The sequence below is a fragment of the Ceratocystis lukuohia genome, assembly GCF_044167205.1.
Source record: "Ceratocystis lukuohia strain C4212 chromosome Unknown Supercontig5_pilon, whole genome shotgun sequence".
Taxonomy (NCBI): Eukaryota; Fungi; Ascomycota; class Sordariomycetes; order Microascales; family Ceratocystidaceae; genus Ceratocystis; species Ceratocystis lukuohia.
This window is the reverse complement of record NW_027263524.1, coordinates 85,526-99,571: the sequence shown is the minus strand read 5'-3', so window position 1 is coordinate 99,571 and position 14,046 is coordinate 85,526. Positions and strand designations below refer to the sequence as shown.

The 14,046-nt window shown below is 45.4% G+C and overlaps 3 protein-coding genes across 3 annotated transcripts; all 3 read left to right on the top strand.

Moving 5' to 3' along the window:
- Positions 1 to 41: 41 nt before the first annotated feature.
- Positions 42 to 3,640, top strand: HOO65_050021 (Vegetative incompatibility protein HET-E-1; the record flags this gene model as incomplete). The annotated part of the gene is made up of 2 exons (XM_071003126.1): positions 42 to 2,069; positions 2,132 to 3,640. 2 exons carry the CDS (start codon positions 42 to 44, stop codon positions 3,638 to 3,640), a joined length of 3,537 nt encoding a protein of 1,178 aa, XP_070858080.1.
- A 2,646-nt stretch (positions 3,641 to 6,286) lies between these two features.
- HOO65_050020 (uncharacterized protein) lies at positions 6,287 to 6,856 on the top strand (the record flags this gene model as incomplete). Its single annotated transcript, XM_071000765.1, has 1 exon — positions 6,287 to 6,856. The coding sequence occupies one exon, from the start codon at positions 6,287 to 6,289 to the stop codon at positions 6,854 to 6,856; it is 570 nt and encodes a 189-aa protein (XP_070858079.1).
- A 5,122-nt stretch (positions 6,857 to 11,978) lies between these two features.
- Positions 11,979 to 12,833, top strand: HOO65_050019 (uncharacterized protein; the record flags this gene model as incomplete). The annotated part of the gene is made up of 1 exon (XM_071000764.1): positions 11,979 to 12,833. The coding sequence occupies one exon, from the start codon at positions 11,979 to 11,981 to the stop codon at positions 12,831 to 12,833; it is 855 nt and encodes a 284-aa protein (XP_070858078.1).
- Positions 12,834 to 14,046: the final 1,213 nt, after the last annotated feature.

Here is a 14,046-nt window from a genome sequence, read left to right as displayed (position 1 = left end):
TATCTAATATTTTGTCATGATAATTTAGTGCTGTCCTGGCGATGACCAAAGTTAATCTCGAAACACTGCCGACTTTCTTGAGAACATATTATAACCCGGAAAGCCTCACAGCATGCAAAATTTGGGAGGTGGCGAGGGCCACTTCTGCCGCCATCACACTCTTTGATTCAATCAAACTTGGCCGTGAAGAAATCCAGTTCATTGACGCCAGCTATGGCTACAATAACCCATGTGAGGCTCTTATCACAGAGGCCAAAATTCACTCTTCTGGAAGAAACATAATAATTCTGAGTATTGGAACAGGTCATGGTGACGTTGTTGAAATCAGTGATTCGAGAGGCTCCGTGCTTGAAGCACTAAAGAAGATGGCCTCTAGCTCTAAGACCACGGAATTACGGCTGAGAGAAAGGTATAACAATCCCGGAGTCTACTATAGATTCAATGTCGAAAATGGCCTGAAAGACGCCAAGCTATTCGACGGGCACAAGTTGAGCCCTATCTCGGGCCACACAATGAACTACCTGAACGAAAACAAACAATATATCAAGCAGTTTGTCACCGCCTTCACAATGGGTGCTGCTTATCAGCACAATGACAAAGACAAGCAATGCCTTTCAGAACTTTATGTTGCCGACCCCGCCACAGACAAGAAGGATATTGAAACGAAAAAGGGCGGTTTGCTGAAGGACTCGTATCAATGGATTCTCAAGCACAAAAGCTTTCAAGAGTTCCTTGATGGAAGCGAATCCTCAATCCTTTGGATCAAGGGTGACCCTGGCAAGGGCAAGACAATGCTCCTCTGTGGCATCATCGATGAGTTGGAGCCAAACAACTCAGCGTCTCTGTCCTACTTCTTTTGCCAAGCCACGAATGATCGAGTTAATTCTGCAATCTCTGTGCTGCGAGGCTTGATCTATCATCTAGCGTACCGAAATCCACACCTCACCAAGTACGTGCGCAAGAAGTACGATTACAAGGAAGGTGCCTTTAAAAATGCGGACGCCTGGTACGACCTGTGTGAAGTGCTGACCAACATGCTGAATGATCCAAGCCTGAAAAATGCCATCCTGATTGTCGACGCCTTGGATGAGTGCATCAAAGACCAGAAACAGCTGCTTAAATTCATCACTGAGCCATCACCCGCCAAATGGATTGTGTCAAGCCGCAACTGGCCAGATGTCGAAGAAATCCTGAATCTCGCAAATGGAAAGGTCAAGATACACCTAGAAATAAACCAGAATTCAGTGTCTGCAGCAGTCGACTCTTACATTGACTCCAAAGTGGATCAGCTCGCACAGGAGAAGAACTATGGCAAGGACATGAAGTCTGCTGTTTTGCAACATTTGCGGTCAAATGCGCATGGAACCTTCCTCTGGGTGTCCCTGGTTTGTCAAGAACTTTCCAGTTGTCGAAGATGGCACACCCCAGAAACACTGCAGTCTTTTCCTGCTGGGCTTAATGCATTATATGAGAGGATGGTGAAACAGATCTTCGACTCTAGTGATGCGGAAACCTGCAGGAACATTATTGCTCAAGTCTTCGTTGCATACCGGCCTCTGACTCTGGAAGAACTATATGTCCTTGTTGAGTCTCTTGAAAACGTGGACAGACAGGAGCTGGAAGAACTCGTCGCGCTATGCGGGTCTTTCTTGACTATTCACAACAATGCCATTTCTTTTGTCCACCAGTCGGCGAAAGACTACCTGTTGGAAAAGGCTTCGGGTAGGATTATGCCAGCCGGAATTCCAGACCAGCACAAAACTGTCTTCAAAAGATCACTCGAGATTCTTCACAAAGGACTACAGCGCGACGTTTACAACTTGAAGGCACCCGGATGCCTGATTGATGAAGTGAAAACTCCTCAGCCTGATCCTCTGGCTGCTATTCGATATTCTTGCTTCTTTTGGGTTGACCACCTTAATGATTCATCAAAAAATGACATGGGTTGCGAAAGCGAGACGATCCTAGTCTTTTTGAAAGAAAGGTATCTCCATTGGCTTGAAGCGCTTAGCCTTCTAAGAGACATTTCTGCCGCAGGAAGAGGGATGGAAAGGCTTAAGATATGCTCGGTAAGTAACTATTTACATGTTACAACGGCTTTGTTAGAACATTATTTAACCTTTTGTTGCAGGAGACGCCATCGCAGGAGCTTGAAGACTTTATAAAAGACGCTCAGCGATTCCTCTTGTTTTGTGGCGAAATTATTGAGGTTGCACCACTGCAAGTTTATGTCTCAGCCCTCATATTCAGTCCCACAAACAGCTTGATCAGACGAATGTTTAGTCACGAAGAGCCAGGCTGGATTGAAGTAAACCCGAAGGTTGATGAAAATTGGCATGCTTGCCTACGAACTCTTGAGGGCCATGCCGACATGGTGGCATCAGTGACATTCTCAAACGATGGACAGCGACTGGCATCAGGGTCTGGGGACAAGACAGTCAAGATCTGGGATGCGACTTCTGGTGCGTGTGTGCAGACTCTTGAGGGCCATGCCAAGGTCGTGACATCAGTGACGTTCTCAAACGATGGACAGCGACTGGCATCAGGGTCTTGGGACAACACAGTCAAGATCTGGGATGCGACTTCTGGTGCGTGTCTGCAGACCCTTGAGGGCCATGCCGGCGGGGTGAAATCAGTGATCTTCTCAAACGATGGACAGCGACTCGCATCGGGGTCTGGGGACGAGACAGTCAAGATCTGGGACGCGACTTCTGGTGTGTGTGTGCAGACTCTTGAGGGCCATGCCCACTTGGTGGCATCAGTGACGTTCTCAAACGATGGACAGCGACTGGCATCAGGGTCTTGGGACAACACAGTCAAGATCTGGGATGCGACTTCTGGTGTGTGTTTGCAGACTCTTGAGGGCCATGCCGACGAGGTGACATCAGTGACGTTCTCAAACGATGGACAGCGACTGGCATCAGGGTCTTGGGACAACACAGTCAAGATCTGGGATGCGACTTCTGGTGCGTGTCTGCAGACTCTTGAGGGCCATCATTCCAAGGTGACATCAGTGACATTCTCAAACAATGGACAGCGACTGGCATCAGGGTCCTATGACGACACAGTCAAGATCTGGGATGTGACTTCTGGTGTGTGTCTACAGACTCTTGAGGGCCATGCCAACGTCGTGACATCAGTGACGTTCTCAAACGATGGACAGCGACTGGCATCAGGGTCTTGGGACAACACAGTCAAGATCTGGGATGCGACTTCTGGTGTGTGTGTGCAGACTCTTGAGGGCCATGCCAAGGTCGTGACATCAGTGACGTTCTCAAACGATGGACAGCGACTGGCATCAGGGTCTTGGGACAAGACAGTCAAGATCTGGGATGCGACTTCTGGTGCGTGTGTGCAGACTCTTGAGGGCCATGCCGACGAGGTGACATCAGTGATGTTCTCATATTATGAACAGCCACTAGTATCAGCATCATTAGCTGGTCAACCTTCCTCCCTTCGTTCTAAATTTGATAGCTACTTTATTAGCAAGGATGGTATTTGGGTTTTGCGGAATCAAGAAAGGGTCATTTGGCTACCACCATCGTATCGCCCTGTGAGGTCAGCTATAGCACACCAAAAAGTTGCGTTGGGCACTCCCTCTGGCCGCGTCATTGTTATAGGATTCCGATCTACTAGCTAGGGTCAACAGCTTTCTATCAAGATCAAATATTCCATTACCTTAACTACAATATCGACTCATGAATTTCAATCTTCACTCAACTTAATATACCTTCTACTGAACCTACATCTAAGTCCTAGTTCGTGTGTACCATTTTCAAACATTTCCATCATGTTACTTATTCTTATGAGATTCTGGATGAATCCATCTGTAGTTAATGACAAACTACTTATTTAAGCCACAGTTTTTCAACATTATAAAGCACCTACCATTCAGCGCGAGTCGAGTTCTTCTTACTCGTCAGTTATAAGGATTTGTAACGTAGATGATAACCATGCGATCATTCAAGTACGTGGCACACTTTTCTAGCCTCTACTAAACGATAGTCTTTATCTGATTCACCTCCCTCTAAAATTCTACAGTATAATACAAAGCGGAAAGCACTTCTTACACTCCAAGCTGTTCAAAACAATCCAAAACCAAGTCGCCAAAAGGTTCCTAAGAGTTGAGATAGCTCTCAGCCGATACGCTGCGGGACAACAATACATTGTTGAAGCGATTAACCACTACGTTGTAGGGACTACTTGTTCCTTTGTCAGTCGGTGCTAGCCTTCCCACTTACATCTAGATTTCGAAACGCATTCTTCGTCAGTACGACCATCCAAGAGCGAATACAAGCCCCTAACCTTAATCCAGGATTGGTTTATACTCCAGCAGATTATTTCCAAGAAATATGGCATTAAACTACTGGATATCTGCTTTCATGAGACTGGCTTTATGGTGGATTGTCGGAACAATCTACTCAATTCAGTTAAATCGCTTGGGAAGTCACTCGTCATTCTGTACAACCGCATGTGCAACCGTGCTGGTATACAGATTGATCGATATGGTGAAGCTTGTTTTCTATTCTTTCTCTAAGGTGTTAAGTTCTTCCATCATGGACAACTAAGCTGAAGCATTCAGGCTTGGGTTTACCCAGGGTTAACCCGACCGAAGGCAAATTCCCCACAATACCCATCCTCCATGTAGTTTATCCAACATTTATCCAACAGACAAATACATTTGCAGACACACAGGCTCACGGGCCCATATGTACATTCCCACACCTAAGTCCATCTATACATACAACCCCGTACATTTAACTTGTAGTTGGTCCCCTACACTTGTATTTGACCCTCATCTCAAGAGAAATCGTTCTCTCATCCAACTGAAGACTGTTTTACTTGTAGGCCGGTAAATATATCGTCGGCAACTATGACGACCATGACAGCCTTTGCGAGCAGCGTGCCATCCTAAAATCGACGCTGGAAGAGCTTGATTCCTGCCAGTTACTAGCTACGGCATTCCATGCATTTATACACGAATGGTGTCATCTACAGCACAGCAGACAAGACTGTATTGCTATTAAGACACATTATATTCAAGTCCTCGGTGTATTACATCATCGTCGATCACTATTATGTGTTCTTAATAATATTCCCATGCCTTTTCTATTTTGTGTAAAAACGCCTCGGGGTCTCCTAGTACAGCATTACATACCTAGATTGTTAGCTAACTATACGAAATTAGAGGACTAGTTCAGCGTAGAAGTGCAGTTTGCTGCACAGTTTATCAGACGGCCCTAGATTGTCTTCACCCGCTTTGCGGCACAATGCACATGCCAAACCTGGGTCACATTTGGGTCAAAGAACCCATTCATAGGACTAACTTCTATTCCTATGCTTACTCGCTCCGATAGGGCTGTTTCTCTCTGGGACTACTGGTCACCCAAACGCCAATACGATGAATACATGAGTGTGGGATGAAATCTGATGTACTACGCACGCTCGGAGTGTCATAGAGCTGAGACGGCCAGCGATTATTCTAGTCGCCATCTAGAAGCACTGGAACAATGTGCGCTGTTCGGCCGAACATATTGACAAATGGCACTCCTTGGCTCCATTTTACTTTTGTCTTGCTGTAATATGAGCTTTTTGAGTTTTCTATACGTAGCTAAACTCACTATCACGATGCCCAGGGCCTTCGTTTCTACATCTTATCTTTAGCCATACAAGTGCTTATACCATACCAGTATGTTGCTTCCTACAGCCAATATAAACAAGATAACTACTCTTTCTATGGTTTGCGACTAAAGACTCAAAACCACCAATACTAGAGAGTTGATGGAGGGAAATTGTGAGCCGTCGGAAAAGAAAGAGTTGTAACATCTAGGGGCAGCTACGGCAAGCTTTAGTCCGAGGTGGCTCACACACAATGCACCCTGCTTGCATTCACTGTCACACTCTTGATGATCAAAAGCCGACACCAATGCTCAAATAGCTCATTGTCGTACGTCCGGCTGCCGGCCGTTCAAGGCAGACATGCACTGTAGTGCTCTCTATACCATCATGCTTGGTATATATAACAGCTTCATTGTCTTGTTTGTACTTATGCTTTCTTCTCTTTACCCACCACGACTCACTTCTACGTTTTTCCTTTACTCTTGCAAGGCCACATTTTTATTTAATTCTATCGGCTTTATCTTCACGGTGGCCATCAGTGTCCATTAATACAGCAGCAAGCGCAAATAAACATACTGTGAATTTCAGTATCTCTTCATACTCGTCTTGATCTGCCCGCTATTGCATCTTTGTTTTCCTATCCTACTTCATTTTCTTTCTCGACATCATGCTGTGGTTTTCGAAGTGCGCCCAGCCAGTCTTCATGGCTGCCTTATTCTCCACCCAGGTCCTTGCAGGTGATCGGAAAGTCCCTCGTCCCAGCGATCTTGGTCTGCAAATCCCCGATCATGGAAACTATCATTGGAGGGAAGTGAGAACCTCTGAGGGCTTTGTCACTGAAGTCTACGTTTCCAAAGAGTCCAAATTTATTGAAGTCGATTATGTTCTTAACCCGACCAACACTTTCAAGTCCTATGAAGCTTTGTTGAGCATCTGGGAAGATCAAAGCCAGCTTACTGTGGGAGATCTGGAACAGATCATGCACAATCGTGTTGTCGGCTCCGATGTTAACATCATTGATGAAGCCCTCACAGCTTTGGGCCATAACCCTTTTGACGACAACACGATTTATGGTATCGATATCTCAAGAGACTCCTCGACTCACGCTGGAATCTGGAATTCTTTGACCAAAGCATCATTTGCCAAGGATGCTATTGAGATGTGCACACAGTTTCAAGATATGAGCAACCGCTATGTCAAGTCTTTCGAGATTGGCAAAGACCCCGAATCTAACTGATGGGTCCATGTTAAATTTGCTACTAACGATCAGTAATCCACTGATAGTAGCTTTCAAGGTTTATGTCTTGGGTGTGACGATCTATGGATCATGTGTAGCCCAGGCTTCGCCCTTACCAGCTACTCTGCATTTCAGCCTTAGAAGCAGTGTCATTGCAGGACGACACGCATAATCGCGAGACAAGCCTATGCATGGACAAGTGGCCAGGCTTGGCTTATTGCTTGCTCATGGACCCGAATGTATCCCCCTTTGGTAGTTTTCCCTTCCTTTCCAATCACAGTTTATGGAATTAAACATACTACTTGAAGAATTGCCAATGTACCGTGAATTCTTACATTATAAAGCTTGTGGCATCATGCATCACCACCCCCTTTCGTCAGGCACAGTGAAAAATCGCCTACCAAAACCGAACATTCTCATTCATTGACAACTCGACCAGAGTGAAGATTATTTAGAATAAGTTTCTTCTATCAAGTGTAGAATTGGTTAATTATAGTACATGTTGTGAGGACGTACTGAATGTTCGGAGTGAGAAGAAGAGGGATCTGCAGTTTCTTGGTTCTTGCCTGTCCATCCCATGATTGACTGAAGTGCAGGTCTGGACCGATTTAAATCTTCCTCACCTAAGTGCCCAGATCAAGAAAAAGCCTCGTAAAAGGCTCTTGTCATCATATTTAAGACTACAGGTGAGAGCGCCTTGCCGAACTTAGTCAGGGGCCACAATCCTGTAACCTCGACTCAGACTACTAGCCGACAAGAAGTCAGAATACGTCACAAGTATAGCATATGGAGAGACTTATGGTAATAAATAACCCATGCATGAATACCTGTGCACTATTGCACAAGGCACATAGATTGCATTTGACGCCTATTTGTACTGACGATGTTTCCTGGATAGGTTTCATCAAAATGGTATTCATGTCAGGACATGGTTGGTCGGGCGTGCAGGCGAGAACAGCTTACTGCATGCCCAATTACAGATCTTTGATAGTTGAAATCCTCAGGGGAGAGAAGAGTTGAGTGAATACAAGCCATTCCACGACATAATCTAGTCATAGTTTCTCAAGGTCGATTCTTTTTGCCAAGGCCTACCCACTTCTGTAAGCAGGACTAGGGCTAGGTGAGATAATCTAAGCTAGCCTTCATCGAAGGCTGTTCCTATGGAATAGAGACGTCGACGGAGATGACTTGATCAACCCTCCCTGCGAGATGTTTGCTTCACGGAGCCGAGTTAGTTGGTCCTGTATGAAAGGCAGCTAGGGTGGAGTGTGAAGAGATAACGATATTGATTATCTGAAATGCAAGATATCCAGAAGACTTCTATGATATTGGTCTTTGTGGTCGTATATAGTACGTAACTGCTAACCGTCCACATTAGCAATATCGCCCAACTTGATTTGAAAATGGCTGCTATTCTATGTGAGAAGATGACCAAGGAGACCTGCAGGCAAGAGCATGTCACTGTAAACGCAAGCATGACGATCAAATTAGTCAGTGGAGATGAAGGAGAGCAGGTAGGGGACGATTAGGAGCAATTCTATAACATCCTCCTGGCTTTACTATGTAGGGGTATTGGCGTTTGAGTTGGGTTCTGAACTTTTCTATGAAATTTACGTCATCACTACACTACACTGATGATAGTTTCTTTGGGCTATCAAGTAAAACGTAATTTACAAGCGAACAGGACACTTCACAATACCCCTCACATTCATTTTTCCATTACAACATAATAACAGCAAAAGTGTATTTAACATAGCTACACTTGAATTTGCCAGATGATTCTATATCTTCTAAACAGGTCCATGCATTATGGCCTGTCTTTCCACAATTACCGCAGTCCGCTTCGACTGGCCACTATTCTGTCGCATTTCTTGAGCCACCTGCTGATCAACATCCTTTTCAGCTAGAGTCTCCTGGACATCCCCTACAGCAAGAGGTCCTCCTTTGCCGTATATGTGTCTTTTTGGCTCTCCGGTGTTTGGTGAGTGTCTCGTTTGCTACAGCAGTGACTTGTTCTCCTCGCAAAAAAGCACTACCTCGTGCATTGTTGCCTGTGTCCCCTTTGCAAGCTGGTCGATAGGATCATAAATTGGGGTCACATAGCTTCCTTGATGATGGCCAATTCGATCCTTGACATAGGCAGACTGTGAGAGGGCTTGTGTCAGGTTGTGTAGCATCAAAGAGACCCGAGTGTTAGTCCCTTCGGGAAGAGGGCCGGTCGGTGTTGGAGTCCGTAACTTGAGGTCCAGCTTCAAAAAGACTGTCTGAAGATCATGAGGCGCCAGTCGTGTATGCTGCTAAAACGAGTCTTGAGCTCTGGTTGTGGATGAACGAAGTGTGAAGCCCAGTGCTGTCCAGCGCATCCCACGTCACATTCTGGGAGGGGGAGGTTGGCTATTTCTTCAACACCACTAAGCCGGGGGGAATCATCTCAAATCTAGGTCGAGAATGAACTTGGCAAAAGTCTCTTCTTCCAGTAGAGTCAATCTCGTAGAGTTGGGGCGTACATCTTGTCGCGCGCGCCCCCCACTCATTCTGGCGTGTAAGGTGCTAAGGATGACTGTGCAGACCTTGGCGACCTCTGGAATACTGAGTTTTGGGTTTTGTTTGATAGTAGCGACAGCAAGAACAAGGTTGGCTTCTTTAGAAGCTGGAGATAGTATTGGTGGTTTGCGTAAAGTGGGTTGAAAGATGGAAGTGTGAAAGCCTGAGTGGAGTGTTCTGCTCACTGGTGAATTATGTTACCCTTTATTGCAAGTGTTTCTCTTGAGGCGAAAATCCTAGTTTTGAATTTACAAAGGCAACGTTCATTAAATAGTTGACTGTTTTAAACGACCCCCCCTCTAGAATTTCTGTGATGTGTATTAAAGTAGACTTGAAATCAAGCCTCCAAGCTTCTGTGACGGTCTAATCGCTTTTTTAATTCAGCTCCCAAAAGAGCCTTCTTAGTATTAGTAGCTATAACCTGTCCTGCATAGCCGGCGATGGCGTCGAGGTTATTCTTAATCTTGATCTCGAGGAGGTTCTCGCCAATAGAATCCATACTGGCGTCATCATCTTCCGAGACTGGCTGCTTCAACGACAACATGATGCATTCGACATTAATAGGTACATAGCCAGGAACCTGAGCTTCGCGCTGCTAACTTCTGACAGCGATTCTGTCTATTTCCCCTCCAGGGATCATTTTAGCAGCAGCTTGAAAGTGGTGACCATTAGAAAATGTAGAATAGATCTTAAATGTTGAATCAGTTGGTTTATTAAAGGGTTTAAGTCTATGCTACGTCCTGGAACTATTCCTTTTGTATTGTGGTGTCAATCATGTCACGTGATCAGCCACAATAGGTTCGGATAAGTGGGGCACGTATGGGACGCCACTTAACATATATACCGCGCCACGCAACAGAAAATGTTTCCCAGTCCGCGTGTCCGGGGGTTATGTAAAAATCGTCTTGGCCAAGGCCGTTGTTTTGGCGATGGCCCTGGAGCATGAAGAAAGTAGTCCAGTCGTGAACATCCATGGCCCTTGAAGTAGCTCGAATCCCAGGGACCTGTAGGCATGATGGCCCCAGTAGTTTCAGTAGACCTAACCTCAATAGCCAGGGCCTTGTCAGCCGAGCCAGGTTTGTTGCCGCCCTCGGCTGGGTGCTACAGATGTATTCATTCCCTTATTCCTGCTTTGATCCATTTGACCTAGAAATCGCTGCGTACGAGCATAGACCAGCTGCTGGCTCCCCCCGAAAGCCTCACCCAACTTCGTTCTTTCTATAAATGCGGAACGGAAACGGGATTCCAGTCGAAGAAAGTCACTTCTCTCCGTTGGATTCTGGCAAGATGACAAATGGGCATGAGCAGATCAATATAGAAGTGTATGTCCATCGCACAGGGCATGAGAGAAACAGCATATATAGTTATACTAAGCCCAGGTTAGTGGATGCATGAGAAAAATATGGAGGAACATCACGATGCGCGAATGTAAGTGCGTGCAGGCTGCGTTGGTATCATTTCCAAGTTTCTTATGAGGGGTATACAAGCTTTGGTCAGGCCGTTTGGATGAAAATGTTGGAATTCGCTTAGCCGGAGTTTCCAACGGCACTCACACATATCAAGCATAGTGCAAATCCAAGGGGACAATATGTGACATGTTGCAGCTTAAGAAACAAAGACAGAAAGAAAGACACAGATCGCTGTACCCATGACAAATCGTCATCCATAGACGACCCCGGCTCCTAGGGCGTCCAAGTTTCTGGTAGCCACCTTGCTTCTCGTCTTCTACTGCTAGGTAGGTTTAGAGACATGCTCAGGTTGGAAATACTAGGTCTAACGTCATGAAACCTGTGACACATATAATTAAAAATGCATCTAAGTGCTCAGTAGCAATAGTAGTGTCTAGAAATAGGGTATTACTTGGAAAGTAATTGTCTCTAATGATGGCAGCATTGTACTCTACAAGACATACTTATTGTTACAGGTGAAGGCGCAATGCTGACAAACGTGTGAAATCTTTATTGTTTGATGGGACATCAAAGGAGTCTCACTAGATGGTCGGGTGAACTATGTCTACGGGACTGGCTACCGTATTACTGTCCGGCCTCACCGCCTTCTATTCCCGGTGCTAAGCCGCAACAACCATTTCCAAAGTAAAAAGAAAAAGACAAGAAAAACATTCTACTAGCACCCTTGTAAAATGCCTGGAAAACTGTTTCAAGCCATTATTTCCAGTAGACTCCAGGCTGGGCTTCAGGGGGGGGGGGGCTGCATTTAGCATAAGTCCATATGCTGTTTCTCTAATGCCCTGTGGTTTGCACATCCACCTCTACGGTGATCTGTTTATGGCCATTTGTCATCTTGCTAGAATCCGACGGAGAGAAGTGTCTTTCTTCGACTGGAATCCCGTTTCCGTTCCGCTTTATAAAAAGAACGAAGTTAAGTGAGGCTTTCGGAGGGAGCCAGCAGCTGGTCTATGCCCGTACGTAGTGATTTCCAGGTCAAATGGACCAGAGCAGAAACAAGGGAATAAATACATCTGTAGCACCCAGTTGATTGTACGTCAGTCAGCTTTTTAGTTCCTATTTTTTCTACTCATTACTTCTGCCATCCTTTTGTTACCCTACTCTCATTCAAAATGCAGCCTTCTTCGTGGTTACTCTTTTGTCTGTCGTTCTGGTGTGTTCAGGGCGGCAACATACCTGGCTCAGCTGACAAACACCAGTTTACCCCGACCATTGAGGCTTGGTCTACTGAAACTACCAGGGCCATCAGCGTCAGGCCTACAGATTCCTGGGATCCAGCCTACTTCAAGGAGCATGGCTATTCCTTTTGGACAGAAGACAATGTCTTCAAAGTCTTTACTGAGCGCTACGGCCACAACGGCCTGGATCCGGTTGTCCACCTATATGTTGACACTGAGCACGAAGCTGTGACTATATATGAAGACAACTTGCTTGACGAGAGTCCCAGTGAAGACACTTTGAAAATCCAAAACATTTACGGAGCCCTGTGTTTAAAGGCTGAAATTGAGCCCACTAGAATGCAATGGATCGCCTTAGATGTTGACGACTCTACTACTAGCATCATGCTCAGACACCATCGCCAAAACAATGGCCTTGGCCAAGACGACTTTCACATAACCCCTGGACAGAATGGATGGAAAACATTTTCTAATAATCACTACTTTCAAGCTGCTGCTAAAATGATCCCTGGAGGGGAAATAGTCAGAATCGCTGTCAGAACGCAGCAGCGCGAAGTTCAGGTTGCCGGCCACCCACCTATTGATGTCGAATGCATCATGTTCTTGTTCAAGCAGCCATTTTTAAGAAATGATGGCTTCAGCATGGATCCTATTGGCAAGAATCTCCTCGAGATTTTGATTAAGAATAACCTCGACGCTATCGTCGAGTCTGCAGAACGTGCCATAGCTACTACTACGAAGGCTCTTCTGGAAGCTGAATCCAGCGATGAGACTGTCACAGAAGCTTGAAGGCTTGAGTTCAAGTCTACTTTAATACACATCACAGCAATTTTAGAGGGGGGGGCCTTTAACACAGTCAACTAATAGACATCACCTTTTCTATTCAAAACTAGGATCTTCACACTGAGAGAAACACATCCATGAAAGGGAACACTTGTAGGGCTAAATCAATCATGTCATCGTTGCGGGGATGTGTTATCACATGGAGTAGCTAATGAAAAGTGTGGAATAGATCCTATTGGTTTAAATCAGTCAGCTTATTCAAGTTTTTCTTGTACACCACATCCCAAGACTTTCATTCCTTTTATGTTATACTCATGAGGATTCATGGTAGGGCGTAAGCCCTTTTATAGGTGCTCAGTTGCAAGAGGTGTAGGTCTTGGTTTTGAAGAAGTGGGGCATGTGTAGGGTGCTAGTGCACTCACTATGCAATAGTATTTGATTTAACTTCTTGATATGCTCTCTATTCCCTCTGTTGGCGGGTAGACGAGCAAAGGATGAGGGACTAGACCGGAATGGAGAAGTAGAGCCAGACGTGCCAGCAAAGGCTTTATAGTGGCTTGAGCAGCCTAGAAAGCTTCCCCCACTAGACACTTGCTCTCCAACACTAGCCACACATTGAGATGGTTTCTTCAAGCTTCTGAACACTCAGAAGCTCAAAAAGCTATCATCCAATATGAGCATATGTCCTATCCTGGGTCTGATAGCTACTAGTGATAGGGAACCCTAGATCGGTCTGCCTTAGGGTTATTATCTCCCACATCCTAGAAGCAACCTTCAAGTAGATTGCCTAGTTTTCTACCATGCTAACACAAGGATACTAAAGAATGACAGAGGTGAAGGCTACATATTAGCAAGGATTATGTACTACGTCATACCACATCTATCATGATGATGCATAATGATCAGAGTGTAAGAAACAACCGGCAAATTCTGATAAAAAGGGCTCAAACCAAGCTCTGTTATTTCTTTTTCCCTGAAAGCTCGATATCAACTACTGTTCCTAACCGCGAGCCTTCTTTGCACCTTGTATGCCTATCACAGATGGCTTCCCATTCTCCCCTTGAACGTTATGCAGTAGGCCAGGTTTTGACCTTAAGTGTCATTCCAGAGTCCAGTGGAACAATCCCACCCTCAATAATCAAAGCTAAAATTCGACAGCTCCATAAACCCCGAACGCTTTCTTGGTGGAATGCAAATTTGATGCAGGCCAACGCAAATA